Source organism: Nothobranchius furzeri, chromosome 6 (genome assembly GCF_043380555.1).
Source record: "Nothobranchius furzeri strain GRZ-AD chromosome 6, NfurGRZ-RIMD1, whole genome shotgun sequence".
In the NCBI taxonomy this organism is placed as follows: Eukaryota; Metazoa; Chordata; class Actinopteri; order Cyprinodontiformes; family Nothobranchiidae; genus Nothobranchius; species Nothobranchius furzeri.
Genome location: NC_091746.1, coordinates 36,087,782 through 36,103,264, shown reverse-complemented (window position 1 = coordinate 36,103,264; position 15,483 = coordinate 36,087,782). Strand labels below are relative to the sequence as shown.

At 45.1% G+C, this 15,483-nt stretch overlaps 1 protein-coding gene across 1 annotated transcript in view; it reads left to right on the top strand.

Moving 5' to 3' along the window:
* The first annotated feature begins 56 nt into the window (after positions 1-56).
* Positions 57-15,483, top strand: part of mfhas1 (multifunctional ROCO family signaling regulator 1) — a 36,368-nt gene continuing 20,941 nt past the window's right edge. The window contains exon 1 of the mRNA XM_015974466.3: positions 57-3,440. Coding sequence (XP_015829952.3) covers positions 488-3,440 — 2,953 coding nt within the window. The 5' untranslated portion in view covers positions 57-487. The remainder of the gene's footprint in view (positions 3,441-15,483) is intronic.

Here is a 15,483-nt window from a genome sequence, read left to right as displayed (position 1 = left end):
CACACAGGCTGCTGGTGACTGCTCTCAGCGGGAAGCAGCAGGAGGGTTTGCATGGGAGGGAGGAGAAAGGGAGGAGAAGATGTGACGCAGCGCCAGCCAGCAGCTGCCGCCTCACTTCCACTATCCGCCGCCCGGAGGTCTCACGGCGGCTCGTAAAGCCTCCACAAACGCCAGGATATTCGGCTACAGAGTAAACCGGGGCTGCTGGGCGCGATGAGGTGGACGGTCAAAGGACAGCTGCCGTCCTGGGCCTCGGGTCCGCGCTGAAAGCCGCAGCTGTAACCGCGGAGGTGTGCTTTCATTGTGTGCTGAGTGGCGCAAGAGAAGAGGATGCCTCCACGACCAAAGGCACTCCTCCCATTCCCGTCGAAACGCTCGGTTATTGCCCGACACAGAGTGTCTCTGTCTCCCCTGACGGCGGGGTCGTTGTCCAGGAGCGCGCTGATTTCTGAGGAACCATGTCCACCATGCTGCCCGCTCTGGATCCATGAGAACTTTCAATGAAAACAACAAAACGGAGGAGGAGGAGGAGGGCTCCGGCTTCAACGCCATGGAGGAGAAGGAGGATAACCTGAAAACGTTCAGGTTGTGGAGGGATGCCGCCCTCCGCTCCAGGAAACTGCGGAACAACCTTCCTCAGCTCACCCTTTGCCCGAAAAACAACGAGATTGTTCTCCCTGAGAACATCGAGGAGATAGATGCTCTGAACCTGGGCAACAACTCCCTGCAGGAGCTGCCAGAAGGACTGAGAGCCACCCTCAACAACCTGCGCACCCTCGTTCTTCGCAGGAATAAGTTCACCAGTGTGCCCCAGTTGGTGTTTGCGCTGGGACAACTGGTGGAGCTGGACATGAGCCACAACTGCTTGAGAAGCCTGTCTGACGATGTGGGCCAGCTGAGGAGACTGAAGAAATTGTGCTTCAGTCACAACAAAATCCAGAACCTGCCAGCCCAGTTTGGAGCCCTTCAGTTCCTGGAGGAGCTGGACATCAGCTTTAACGACCTGCACGACCTCCCCAGGTCGTTCTCCAGCCTCAGCATGCTGCGGACTCTGGATGCAGATCACAACAAATTGAACCTGTTTCCTGCTGAGATTCTGGCTCTGGGTGAGCTGGAGGAGCTCGACCTGTCCGGGAACAAGTTTGAGGCTCTTCCCGTGGACATCGTCAGGCTGAAGTCCACCAAGATCCTTTGGCTCAGTAGCCTTCACATGTCCTCCCTACCTGACACTTTATGTCTCCTGCAAAACTTGGAGAGTCTGATGTTGGATGGAAACAACCTCACAGCACTGCCTTCCTCTTTCGCTCAACTACAGAAACTCAAAATGATTAATCTGTCTTCTAATGAGTTTGAGAACTTTCCACAGGCTATTTTAAGCATCACTGGGTTGGAGGAACTTTACCTCAGCAGGAATAAACTCACTCACATTCCAGAGGAAATTGGCCAGCTGGTGAACCTGGTAAACCTCTGGTTGGACAATAACAACATCTCTCACCTACCCGATTCTGTTGTTGACCTGGAGAAGTTGGAGGAGCTTGTTTTACAGGGTAACCAAATAGCCATCCTTCCAGATAATTTTGGGAAACTGTCCAGAGTGAACATTTGGAAGGTAAAAGACAACCCCCTCATCCAGCCTCCGTATGAGGTGTGCATGAAGGGAATCCCGTACATTGCAGTTTACCAGAAAGAGCTCGTGCAATCACAAGTTGCTGTGAAGCCACGTCTGAAAATGGTGCTGATGGGGAAAAAGAATGCTGGAAAAACTCTCTTGAGGCGAAGTTTGGTGAGCAGCGAGCAGGATGCCAGAGGAACCCAGGGAAACAAAGGGATTGAAGTCACTAACTGGGTGGCAGACCCTGATCGCCGTCTCACATTCCTGTTGTATGACTTGTCAGGGAATCAAAACTATGACCTCATCAAACCATTTTTTCTCTCCCCTGGTGCTCTCTACGTTCTTGTTGTGAATCTCAAAGAATACTCATCCAAGAGCTTCTATGAGCACGTTGGCTATTTCCTTCACTTGCTGTGTGCCAAAGTCCCCCATGCTGTGGTGTGTGTGGTGGGCACTCATGCAGACCTGTGTGAGGACATGGAACTAGAGGAGAAGACTCTGGACATTCACAGACAGATTGGTCTTCAGGAGAAGGGCGACCTCCAGAGCCTAAGAAACCTGGCGCACCAAGTAGACCAAGCTCTGGAGCAAGGCTACGATGCCCGCTCCTCAAGTCCACATGTACTTTTCTACGGTGTCACTGACAGGAACCTTCGGAGCAGGAAAGCTCAGCTGCAATACATACTGAAGCACCGGCTGCAGATCTTGTCCCCTGTCCTGAGTGTCAGCTGCTTGGAGACCCAGAGGAACATTCAGAGGCTGAAGGAGAAGCTCATGTCAATTGCAGACCAACAGGAGATCTTTCCCAACCTCCATCGCGTGCTGCCAAAGTCTTGGCAGACGCTAGAGGAATTGCACTTTAAGTCCAAAGATTTGTGGCTCTCATGGTGGAGCTCAGCCCGCCTGGGCCTTCAAGCAGGACTCACGGAGGACCGACTGCAGAGTGCTCTGTCCTACCTGCACGAGAGTGGGAGGCTGCTGTACTTTGAGGAAAATCGAACCCTAAAGGAGTATGTTTTCCACAATCTTCCACATTTTATTGCAATTCTCAACGTCTTCTTCCAGAGGGACGAGTCCACGCTTTTGGATCGACTTCTGTCTGAGGGGGAGAGGGGAGACAAGGGGAGAGTAAGTCTGGTTGTAGAAGATGAGAAAGGAGAGAATCTCAGGGTCACTCATCTTCAGCACCATGTGGAGGACTTCCTCCAGCATGGACTCCTGCCCTCAAATATCATCCGCCTTCTCCTTAGACCACTCATCCAGACACAACAGGATCTCCATGTCATTATGGAGCTCCTGGAAAAGATGGGGATCTGCTACTGCATCAAAAAACCCAGCACCAAGCCTGTGAACGGAGCCCCGACATGGTACAAGTTCCCCAGCTACGTCAGCAGTGATGAGGCCTGGGTGGAGGACTCGGCTGGTGGGAACGTGCTGCCTGTTAATCCCCTGTTTTCGGTGGAGCAGCTGCACATCCAGTACAGCTTCCCGTTCCTGTTTCCTCCTGGACTATTCACACGCTTCAGTGTGCAGATAAATAGCCACGTTGTCCAGCGATCAGACAGCAGGCATCAGATTTTTGCCTATCGGGGCAAAGTTCCCGTGGTGATCAGCCACCACCCCTCTGAAGGGAAGCTGCTGCCAGCGACGCTGTCCATCGCCAGCCACGCCTCACTGCCCAACATCTGGACCGCCTGGCAGGCTGTCACCCCGCTGGTGGAGGAGCTGAACGTGCTGTTGCAGGAGTGGCCTGGCCTGCACTACTCTGTACATATTCTCTGTTCCAAGTGCCTCAAGAGAGGGTCATCCCACCCACACGCCTTCCCAGGTAAGCCCCTCCCCCTTTTAACCTGCTGTGTTCATCCAGGTTCAGATCACCTACTCTAGACCAAACACAATAACCAATATATCCTCTTTATTACACCCCTCAGGTTAGACTGATTATGATGAGTAAATCTAAAATATTTTGTTTCATTTTTGCATTTATCTTAGATCTATAGCACTGCAAGGTTTTCTTTTTATACCTAATTATAGTAAAAATGTATATAACTGTATGTTTTTATAACCATAGATAATATTTCTAAAAAAATTTAAACAGCTTTGGGTACCAAACCTGTTCTGTCAACAGTCCGAATATGTCTGTGGTTCTTGAGCTGTTGTGGCCCAAATTCTCCTCAGACACGCCTCTACAGGATCTGTGCAGGCAGGCTTTAGTTAACAGAAGTGTGTGTGGGGCTCTTGAGGGTTGACTGGACCAGGTGCCTAACAGAGACTTCTGACGCTGAACCCCTGCAGCTGTCAGTAATTCAGCTCAGCCACACCCTGATTCCCAACAGGCTGCTGCAATAGACTGATGCTGAGGGTGGAACAAAGCTGCAGTCTCTAGGTTAGACAAGAGGAGCAGGGTGCACAGACAACACCCCCACCACCACCAGGGGCAGAACCAATCCACAGAGCTGGTTCAGGCTGCAGCTGCAGGGTGACCTGCTTTTGGTGATGGGTACTGGTTCTACTGGTAGATTATCTGCTCTGTGACTGGCCGTCTGCTGCAGAGCGCTGTGGTGTCATGTGATCTGATGTTATGTGATACAGAATGAAGCTGGAGGCTATCCGTGCTCTTGTTTATTACATTTAAACATCATCCACAGCTTTAGTCTCTCAGCTCTGAGAGCTTCACATGCAGCTCAATTTCAAATCTGAGCTGAAAACTTGCTGAGAGCTCTTCAGATGAAGACAAAAGGAGGTGTAATCTCAGATTAGAAACCAATTTGACCTCCGGGTTTCATAGAGTTCTCATAGACGGAACCTGCTTTTGTGTAACAGAAGGCACCATTTCTGTCTTTGGCTTAAAAAATGTGATATGTAGAGCTTTTAACAACCAACACAAATTAATCTAGTAGTGTAACTCGTGGTTTTGTGGAAAAATGCTTGTCAGGCAGCTGCTGCCACCTGCTAATCTTCAATTCTCTGAATTATGAATGATGAGTTATGCTTTTCTGTTGTCTTCACTAATTTAGGCCCATTTGTTTTCCACCTCCTCTATAGTTTCAGCTGAGCAGCTGTAGTCCTGTAACTTCAACTTTGTGTTTGATGGTACAGAAAACTAAAATCCTGAAGAGATAACTTCCTGGAAGCATAATTTTTTAGTTTAGAACACCAGCTGTGGTGGCGCTGCACTCAGACAGTTTTAGCATAGCGTTCAGTGTCCTCGCTGTGAACATATCTGAGAGTTGTGTTGAAGTTGCAGTCATCCTGATAAGAGACAGAAACTTCCTGCAGAACGTCTTCAGCTCAAGCAGATCGGTAAACAAGACAAGTGCATGCTTTCATCTGACTGAGTGTGCAAGCAGCCATGGACTTGTTTCTTCCTGCTCATTAGAAAGGAGACAAGAGGTTGTGGGTGGTTGGAGGAAACGGGTGGCTGGTCTGGTTCAGGATGGAGTCGATCAAGTTCAGAGGTTCGTTAGGGCTGCATGATATTAGGACAACCTGCGATGCGCCATAGCAGTGATTAATATTGCTATGCGATATGACTTAAACAGATACTCAAGAACAAAAAAATAAAAAACTAAGTAATTAAAAATATCAAAACATATCGTAAAAAATGGGAAAGTAAACATCGTGATCAAAAGATATCAGAAAAAGGTAAACAATGAACAAGAAAAGACAATTGGCGGATTCTGGGAAAAGCAGAATCAACAGAAAGAGCAAAACAAAGTTAAGGTGTTTGCTAGCCATCCAAACTAAGTGCCGTCTGCCTAAGGGCACAATAGCAGTGATAAACGTAGAAAATAAAATCATGAGTATAAACAAAGTGAAGGTGTGAACCCGAACAAAGCCATCATTCTGAAACATTTAGGGAGGGAACGCCTGGATGAAAAGGTGAGTTTTTAGATGATTTTTAAAGACCTCTACAGTGTTAGAGAGACGGACATTTGAAGGTAGACTGTTCCAAAGTCTGGGTGCAATAGTCTGAAAGGCCCTGTCCCCTTTGGTTTTCAGTCTGGTTCAAGGAACAGCCAGGAGGTTTTCAGATGTGGATCTAAGGTTCCGAGAGGTGGTGTGTGGGGATAAAAGCTCAGATAGGTAGCTTGGAGCCTGGTTGTTAAGAGCTCTATAGGTCAGGACTAAAACTTTAAACTGTATTCTATATTCTACCGGGAGCCAGTGGAGGGACTGTAAAACTGGAGTGATGTGAGCTCGTCTGCTGGATTTGGTTAGATGTGTATTGCCGATATCACAGTGACAATACATTTGGGATGTATTGTGCAGCTCTATTTATTAACTTATAACTTTTAATAAGCTCTTATAAGTTGAAGTTCTTCATTTATTTTATTTGTGGTTTTTAGTGGTCGAAGGTTACAATACTAGCTTACTCCCTATGTGCATAAATACACGTATCTTTGTAATTTTTAGTTTATAGAGGCTCAAAGATCAGTTTTAAATGACTGATAAACTGCATTCTTGGTCTCCTTTAAAAAAAACAACGTACATTTTTTTTACTTTGCAAATGTTCTTATTGGTTCATAAGTTAAGTTCAGTGCATGCTTTTATACTCCACAGGGATTCAAAATGTACTCTACCATAAATGTTAAGAGTCATACTTGTTGGGTGTTTTACCTCAAATTTTCACTAGATGTGTTTGCTCTGTACACCAAAAATTATTTTTTATTTTCATTATCTAAACATGAAACACAGGCGTGTAACCAACCAACAGTAAAATACTTAAATTAGAGATTAGTTGTTGCTTTGTCCGTTGAAACATGTGCTAGTGTGGCTGTTTACCTTGTCTAGTACCTTTAATATTTAAAACCTAGAATGATGATGATGGTGATGTTCACTTTAGTTGCATACAGGATATTTTATTCACTATCATATTTACAGATTTTTGTTTGGCCAGTCATGTAAAAATAGCAGAAAAAGCATAAAACTGATTTAAATGGAGTGAGTCTGGACTAACACTTGAGCTGTTCCTTCAACTCACTCTCCGGCTAGTTAGTTCAACTTGTGGGTTTGTCTGCAGATCGGTGGATGGTGAATTCCTTCCAAATTCCTAACCTTCTCAGGACGTCACATGGGTACAAAATTAGATGGACACAAAAATAGCAGGAGCAGAGCTGATCCTGTCCGGACAGCTCAGACCCGTTTCTGCTTCAGGTTGGTGAGGGATTACAGTCGGCACATGCAGCAACACACTGGCTTATTTAAAGCTGCCGCTGGTTTAGTTTGTTGTTTACCAACTTCAATCTGTTTTCTGAGTTCATGTTAGATCATTGTAATGTAAAGCAAATGATCAGGAGGTAGTTGCAACCTGTTTTAGTTCATTTGTTAAAGTTAAAGTCCCATTAGTTGTCACACACACAGATGTGTGTGCGAAATTTATTCTCCGCATTTGACCCATACCCTGGGGGAGCGGTGAGCTGCAGACACAGCCGCGCTCGGGAACTATCCAACCCCTTAATGCTGAGTGTCAAGCAGGGAGGCATTGGGTCCCATTTTTTCAAAGTCTTTGGTATGACCCGACCAGGAATCGAACCCCTGATCTCCCAGTCTCAGGGCGGACACTAGGCCACTGAGAATAGATGCTTTGTATAGATTCAGCAGCAGTTTGTGTATTTAGATGTGAGAAGTGGATCATTGGAGAACCCGTGGCTCTGCAGTGGTTCTGGTTGCAGAACTTTCACTCTTGCTGCAGATCTCAGTCAGACTCCTAATCCAGTTACAGGATCCGCTGGGATTACAGCTTTGCATTCAGCTGATGAGCAGCGAGGCGCTCACATGCAGCAGATCTTATTTAACTCACACTAGTGTGAGTGTATCAGATAGGAGAGGAGCCGCCCATCCCTCAGCCGTCGCCTCCGCCTGCCTCACCTCCACACAGCCGTGTTGTTTTAGCTTCAGGCTGCCACGGCCCAAATTTGTTTCACTTGTATTTTAGTGGTGAACCTGAGCCAAGGAGCAGTTGGTACTTGTCCTGCCTCCAGCTTCACTGTAACTAAAGCTACATGAATCGCTTATTAAATCATTTCTATGGACGTGATCAGTGTGAAGTCACTGGTCGCCTGCCAGAAATCCTCCTGGGAACACATTTTATTCTCACAACAACGATTTCCTGTACAGCCTTAAGCATAGTTTTCCTTCTGGTCAGTGAACTCATCATCACGTAGTTCCTGTGGCATCATTCTCAAGCTGTACTTTTCAGAATTTGTCAAATGAGCAAATCTTGAATATGAAGACTGATGAGTTTTGGAAGGAAAACGAGCAAACAGGAGATTGTTCAGCAAGAATAATTTACAGTTATTTTGATGTTTTTACATATATTTAGCATAGCGGTGTCCTAATATATTGAAGCAGTGGAAAATAAACAGTCCAGTGCAGAGAAGCTGCTGCTTCCTCTGATTGGCCGACCTGATAAATGTTTGTATTTCCATTAAAACTGAGTATCCCAGTGTTTACAGAAGCACGAGTTCATCATCCTCTTTCTGGCAGATCCAGGCTTTCTGCTTCTTGTACGTGCACATTCGTCTTTACTTTCTACGGCTGTTTTCTCGGGCCTTACCCCTGAGCTGAAGAAGCTGGAGGACAGAGCTGTCTGTTCTAGGAGCTTCATCCACCAGGGTCTTTCTCCACAGAGTGTTGTTCTGCTCCCTGCTGCATGACTGTAGGGGGTGAGACCCTCTGTATGGTAAATCCTCTCCACCCTAGCCGAGACATGATGGCACCACTCTGGAGTTTGGGTTTACTAGCAGCTGCATTTGGCTTAGTTACTAGGTCAGCCAACAGTCAGTGTTTTATCCATGGCTGGGATGCTGGCGTCAGACATTTTGGCCTCGAGCGAAGTCCAGGTCCATGTCAGTTCAGTTCAAAAGCCAGGGAAGGTGAAGAATCTGTGTCTGTGCTTGTTACCCCAGGAGAAAATAACTACCCTCAAGTCTGTAGGTGTTTACGAGGCGGAGCAGAGCGTGGCACTGTGGAACAGCTACAAACGGTCAGATGTTTCTCCGTTCACATAGGGAGATGTTTCAGAACGAGAAGATCCTGCTGCAGCTTCTTCCTGGCTGCTAAACTCAGGCTTTGTCTTTGGATAAACCACCCCAGGCCTCTAGAGCTTCCTCATCCTCTGCTGAAGAGAAGCTGAAGACTCCGATGCAAAGACCTGGGTCCAAAACTTGCACCCATCTTTCTTCTGGATTGTCTTTATGACACTCTGACTTTGACTTGAGTGTATAAAAGCAGAGTGTTTTGGTCCTGGGAATGTTGTGCTCTCAGTAGCGTGTCTCGTGTTTGTCTAGCAGCCTGTTGAGGCGTGTCTGAGCTCGTCACGAGTTCCATGTTGACCCGGCGATGAGAGGATGTAGTGCTCATCTCTTAGTTTATGTTTCGGCTCTTTTCAGAGAAAGACAAACATAGAATCACTCCTCTAAGATGTTTATTTAGCTGTTTTATTTCACAGACCGCTCTGAAATGTAACACATTACTCTCTTATCTTATATCTGAACACTCGGATTTCTGTTGAAATGGAAGTATTCATTTGGAATTTATTATTCAGATCAACTAGATTTAAGAAGTGCTTGAATTGCTTAGTAAGGAATTGACAGGAAGAGGATTTTAGACGAACAGAAACAAGAAAACAGGTGGATCACTTCCCTAAAACTGCAGCACAGAGCTTCTCTCTTGAAAACAACTACAGAGCTGTTCTTCAGTTGTTTGATGAGTTTTACAAAGCTGGAGTGTTGCGTTGGTTTTGTGTGAATCAGAAAAATTATGCAATAAACGGTTGTCCTCTACATAAGCCTACAATCACTCTACTACCGCAGACACCTGAGTCAGGCTGCATCAGCCAGGAGGGTTTTCTCAGCAGATCCATGGTGACTCCTTAACGGTGTGATGTGTGTGAAATGGATGACAGAAGGCTTTGATCACCAGTGGATCAGGAAATCTGGACAGATTCTGTCTCCTCCTGCACAACTCCTCCTCAGTCATGTTAACTCTCACAGTGGATGTAGGTTGTCTGTGTTCTACATGTTGAACATTTGTTTTGCTCTAATGTGCAAACTGTAGGATGTCATGATTTCCTGCAGACCTGCAGAAGTAGTGTGATGACTCCCGTACCACGTGGATAGGGTTGCAGACCAAGGTCAAAGTTGTTGGTCCGGATCCATTTTTCGTAATGGCTGCATCAGACTACATCATCATCACTCTTCTCTCTGGTTTTAGTTTCCAGAGGCCGATGGCTATCGTTTCCCTGAAACATATTCATAATGATAGAAACAGCTGTTGAGATTGAACATGGTTTCGGTGACTATGTCTGTGAAGGTTCTCAGTCATCCAGGTCATTGTAGTCTAATGAGCTTTGAAAGAAAAGCATCTGGACTTCTTTGAGTTGCTTGAAGACGTTTCACCTCTCATGCGAGAGGCTTCTTCAGTTCTAAGGTCAAATGGTGGAGAGTCCCAGATTTAAACCCAGTGGGAGTTCCCCCCCCGAAGAGGGAACAAAAGACCCCCTGATGATCTTCTACATAAACACATGAGCCAAGGTGTGAGGTTGGGTGTGGGTCCCATTCAGCCAGAGTTTCGGGTGAGCTCATTGTGAAGCCTGGCCCCACCCTATCATGTGAATTCCTGAGGTCAGATGGCCCAGGATATGCGTGGGCGTTGAGGCATCTGGGAAGGGATCTCAAAACTGGATTATAGATGGCAGACAGTCGGTGTCGTAAACCACCGCCTCTGTTCAAAGATGGTTGCTCACAGTGGACATAAATGGCTTCCTTTACTCCTCTTTCAAACCATCTGTCCTCTCTGTCCAAAATGTGAACGTTGGCATCCTCGAAAGAGTGACCTTTGTCCTTTAGATGCAAATGAACTGCTGAGTCCTGTCCCGTGGAGGTGGCTCTTCTATGTTGTGCCATGCGCTTGTGAAGTGGCTGTTTGGTTTCTCCAATGTAGAGGTCTGGGCATTCCTCGCTGCACTGTACAACATACACCACATTGTTCCGTTTGTGTTTAGGAGTTTTGTCTTTCGGGTGAACCAGTTTCTGTCTGAGTGTGTTGCTGGGCCTGAAGTACACTGGTATGTTGTGTTTGGAGAAAACCCTCCTGAGTTTCTCTGATACACCGGCTACATAGGGGATGACTAATAAAACATCTGAATTTCTGATGTCTGGCAGCAAAACGATGTTAGGTGAAAGCAGCAGTGACACGTTAGCAGCTTACGCCCTTCGTAAAGGACTTGGTGACGTTAACTTTAATTTATATCTAATGAACATAGTGTATGAGTGTAGATAATGATTCACTTGTTAAACCAAACATTACTGATCATAACATCAAAATGTTTCCTTGTAACATTAAAATTAATTTCAACTTCATTGAATTAGGCACAGATTATCCAAATATTAATATTAGTATTCATATAACGTTTGTTCATTCAACCATATGTTTATTTAATGATTATTTATCTTATGAGTTGTAAAAGTTCTTCTTTCATGAGAGTGTACAATCCTGCAGTCTTATCAAAAGAAGGCTTTGCTTGGGAACATAGGCTGACATCTTGTTCCCCCTCAAATGTCAACAAGGGCTGCAGAATCTTCTGGGCTTTAGAAGACAGGATCGAAACTCCACTCAGATAGTGGAATTAGGTCTGTAGGTGAACAGACACTGTGTAGGTCAATATGTAGGTGAAAACTGACCCTTCCTTGGACACTACACAGGCCAACAGCAGTGATCAAAGCAAACAAAGACCGACACTGGCAGTGGTTGAGCATCTTAAAAAGTGACTGAAAATAGGATTTTAACTGTAAAATAGTCCTTAGTTTAGTTCTGTTTCTCATGCGGTACAACAACGTGTTACAATAGAGAAGGATATGAATATGTCCCCATTTCTTCAGTCTAGTCCTTGGTGTCGACCAAAGCAGCAGTTTCGCTTTCCTGTCTGGTACCACCTGGTTCTGCTCCAGGTTTGGACCTGCGCCGTGACGAGTGGCTGCACTCCACCACATGCTCCTCGGGATGTGTCTAGTTTGTCTGCAGCTGCTGAAGGAAGGAGATAAGCTGCTTGGTCTCTGGGTCTGGCTGATGGTAAAGCATCAGTCTGAGCCTCACCCTGGTGCTTTATTCTGCTCCATTTCACACAGCCTGGTTTTATCCTGTGTGACATGATCACACACACACACACACACACACACACACACACACACACACACACACACACACACACACACACACATGCACACAGACACATGTGTATCTTGCAACAGAAATCTTGGTAATACAGTCTTGACTGCATCATATAATAACTTGGGAGTCTGTTTCTCCTGTTTTATTTTCATATCAGATGATTTGATGAGGATTTGAAAAATAAAGATCCAGAGGATTGAAGATACAGCTATCAAAGTCACCATTTCTAGTGGTTCTTCAGCCATACTGAAGTCTCTTCTGTTCTTCTAAATAACAGGCGTTGCAACTGACAAACATTTTTAAATAGCAGGAATGACGCAAGAAAACACATCGTACACAAGAAATTAGTTCATCACAACAACATCTGTACAAAGTTTCAGCTCAGCAGTTGTTTGAGATTTATGTAACATCTACCAAGTTCAGATGTGTTGGTGTCTGCAGATACAAACCCACTAGCAACTTCTTTAGTAGCCGCCAGCTGGGGTGACAATTTATAGAAACATGGATTTGTACGACGGGCGCTTTGATGTAAGGTTTGTCATCAGCTGCCCTCCGTCAGACAGTGAAGCAAACTTCAGGTGGTCCTGCAGTGTGTGTGTGTGTGCGTGTGTGTGCATGTGTGTGCGTGTGTGTGTGTGTGCGTGTGTGTGTGTGTCTGTGTGTGCATGTGTTGTGGATGATCTTCTATTTTAACCCTCTTCTGTGTTAATCCTATAGGTCTCTCTTGGCTTTCCAGCAGCTGCTGCTCTCTTGTTCTTGGGCCAGTTCAGTACCTGCTGGCCTCCAACCAGACTAAACACCGGACATGTTTTGGAAAAAGACAACAGTTTTTTTCGTTACACTCAATCACCTGCATCTTTAAACAGGACAAGTAAGCAGCAGCACTAATACAACGTAACCTGACCCAATCTTCAAATCAATCAGTTTATATAGTGTAAAATCATGACGAGTCGTCTCAAGGGACTTCACAAAGTAAAAAATTCCAGTTGAGTCCAGTTCATTATTCCAATTACTTCAAAGTTTCTTATATAAGGAGCCCCGCAGATTGCATCGATTTGCTGACTTGTGTCAGTGTCTTTACAGCAATCTTCATACTAAACAAGCATGAAGCGACAGTGGAGAGGAAAACTCCCTTTTAGCAGGAAGAAACCTCCAACAGAACCTGGCTCAGTGTAAGCAGCCATCTGCCACGACTCACTGGGGATTAGAGAAGACCATTCAAAGATCAACATCACCATCTGTCCACACCAGGCCCCCCAATGCAGCTGAAAAATTGAAGCAATCTCGGAAGTACCAAAAATTGCAGTTCCACCCTCATCCGCTGGGGGCTGGTGTCAGAAGCGAGCAAATCCTCTTTGACTCCCATGTTAAAAATACCAATTTCACAGCAGAAATGAACATGTTTACAGCCTGGTACCAAAACATGTTTTTGGTTTAAATGATCTAGTTTACACTCATGACAACTCTGAGGGGGCTGAATTTTTTTCTCACTCTGTTCAAGTGTATTAAAAGCCTAAACTTCTGTATAATTAATGAGCATCAGACCCACGTGACCACAGAGCTAGCTCCGTGGAAAGGCCTCAGTAGAGCCGCGGTCTGGCTTGGAAACTGTTCCGGGATTTTGAGTCTCTGTGTTTGTGTATTCTTGTTTGGATATTATTTGTGCAATTGTTGGACAAAATGACTTGCTTTGGCATTAATTGCACGAATAAAGCGTCCAAGGAGTCTCCACTTCATTTTTTTCAGTAAGTAAAATTATATTTATGTATTTTAGGTCACTGCCGAGCTGAGCTTAGATTTTAACATGTACTGTTTAACCATGCCATTTAAATGTAATAGGGTAAAACCCAGTGCATTTCACATGATGCTGCACTTTAGAAAATGGGTTGAAATATGACACGTTGGTGGAGCTGGGTTCCCACTATCGGCTTGTGGAGATCTTCTCCCCTCCCCGCAGCTCGGCACATCTCTGTCTGATCGCGGCTTCTGTCTGCTGCGCGGGCTGCCAGCTTGTGGAGCTCTGGGATGGAAAGCTCTGGGATGGAAACCTTTCCACCTGGTTCTCCCAAGCGGCAGCTCTGCACATCTCAGATCGCAGCGGTGCTTGTCTGCTGTGCGGCTGCCGGCTTGTGAAGCTCTCGGGAGACCTCTGTGTTCCACCCGGTTTCACCCAGCAGGCAACCCAGTGTATCTCTGACTCAGAAGCTCTGGTGTTGTGCACAGTTAACTCCGGTTGTAGCTAGGTTGCTACCTCCGTTAGCTTAGCTCCCACCTCCATGTTAGCTTTGGGTTAGCTTCAGGTTAGCTTGTAGCTAGTTCGACCGGGTGTCGTCAGTTGATCCCAGCCTTACAGCCCCACCCTCAGCTCCTCCTCTCTTCCCTTTTGTGGAATTGTCTGGGCTTGACGGAACCTGTGACACGGTCAAAATGGCGGTGGTGGCCACCTCCCATTTTAGCACAAAAACTTATTATTGGAGTGTATGGTAACCCATTGTCCAATATTTATATGTCGATGGTCCACACACACACACACACACACACACACACACACACACACACACACACACACACACACACACACACACACACCAGCTAACAGTAAACCTGAATACTTTTTCTTAGTGGTGTTTTTGACAATTATCAAGAAATTATTCTAGTCAATTTTATGTATAAAGTATTTCTATACTCTGTCACGGTGAGTGTTGGTTTTGGACCCATATGCAGGTGAGTGAAGTTCTAAGGCAGCAAACTACTTAAATCCATTTATTGCAGGGACTTGGGAGTGCAGGAACAACAGGAACAGAAGCACGTTCACATGGGGAGACATAAGACGAGGTCAACAGACATACCGACAACACACAAGCAACACACAAGGCTTATATACATACTGGGATGGGTAATCGGGTAACACGAAGCAGGTGGACACAATTAAGGTAAAACCCAAGGCACAGGGGAGCAATAATGTGACAATCTCTCGACTGGGAAACAAGAGTGTTGGACACACAAGCATTTGTTTGCAATGGTTTTAAACTGTGGTACTTATGTTTATGTTTTATGTTCAGCGACCTTGAACGTCTTGAAAGGCACTTACAAATACAATGTATTATTATTTATTATTATTTCAGCTTCAGCTCGCTCCTCTGTTGTTCCTACTGGGTCTGAATGTTTTACTGTCAGTGTTTACCGGTTCTTCTTTTAAGTTTGCTTCGAACCAGAAATACTCCCAAACTGCAGAAGTTGTGTTGTTTTTAGACACCAAGTCAACTGGTGCGTGAGCTGCCATTTTTCTCTTGGCACATCATCTCTGCGCTGTCATGTGATGACATCATGTTCATAAACTTTATGGAATGTCTCGAAATTTTGGACAAAACATTTAAACTATTTAAGCAAAACTGAAAATGTTACCACACATCTGTTTTAGTAAGTAAGTAAAGTAAGTACATTTTATTTAAATAGCACTTATCACAGACATAGAATCACAAAGTGCTTCACATAGATCAAAACAAAATAAAACAAAGTCATAAAATCATAAATAAACATCATAAAATCAAAATGCTCTCAAAAAAGAATTAGATTAACATCAGAAAAAATAAAGTCATCAAATTATAAAATTTCATAAACAGATGAAAGATTAAAAATTTGAGTTCAAAATAAGAAAATAAAGGGTTTAGGTAATAGCAGCTTTAAATAAAAGGGTC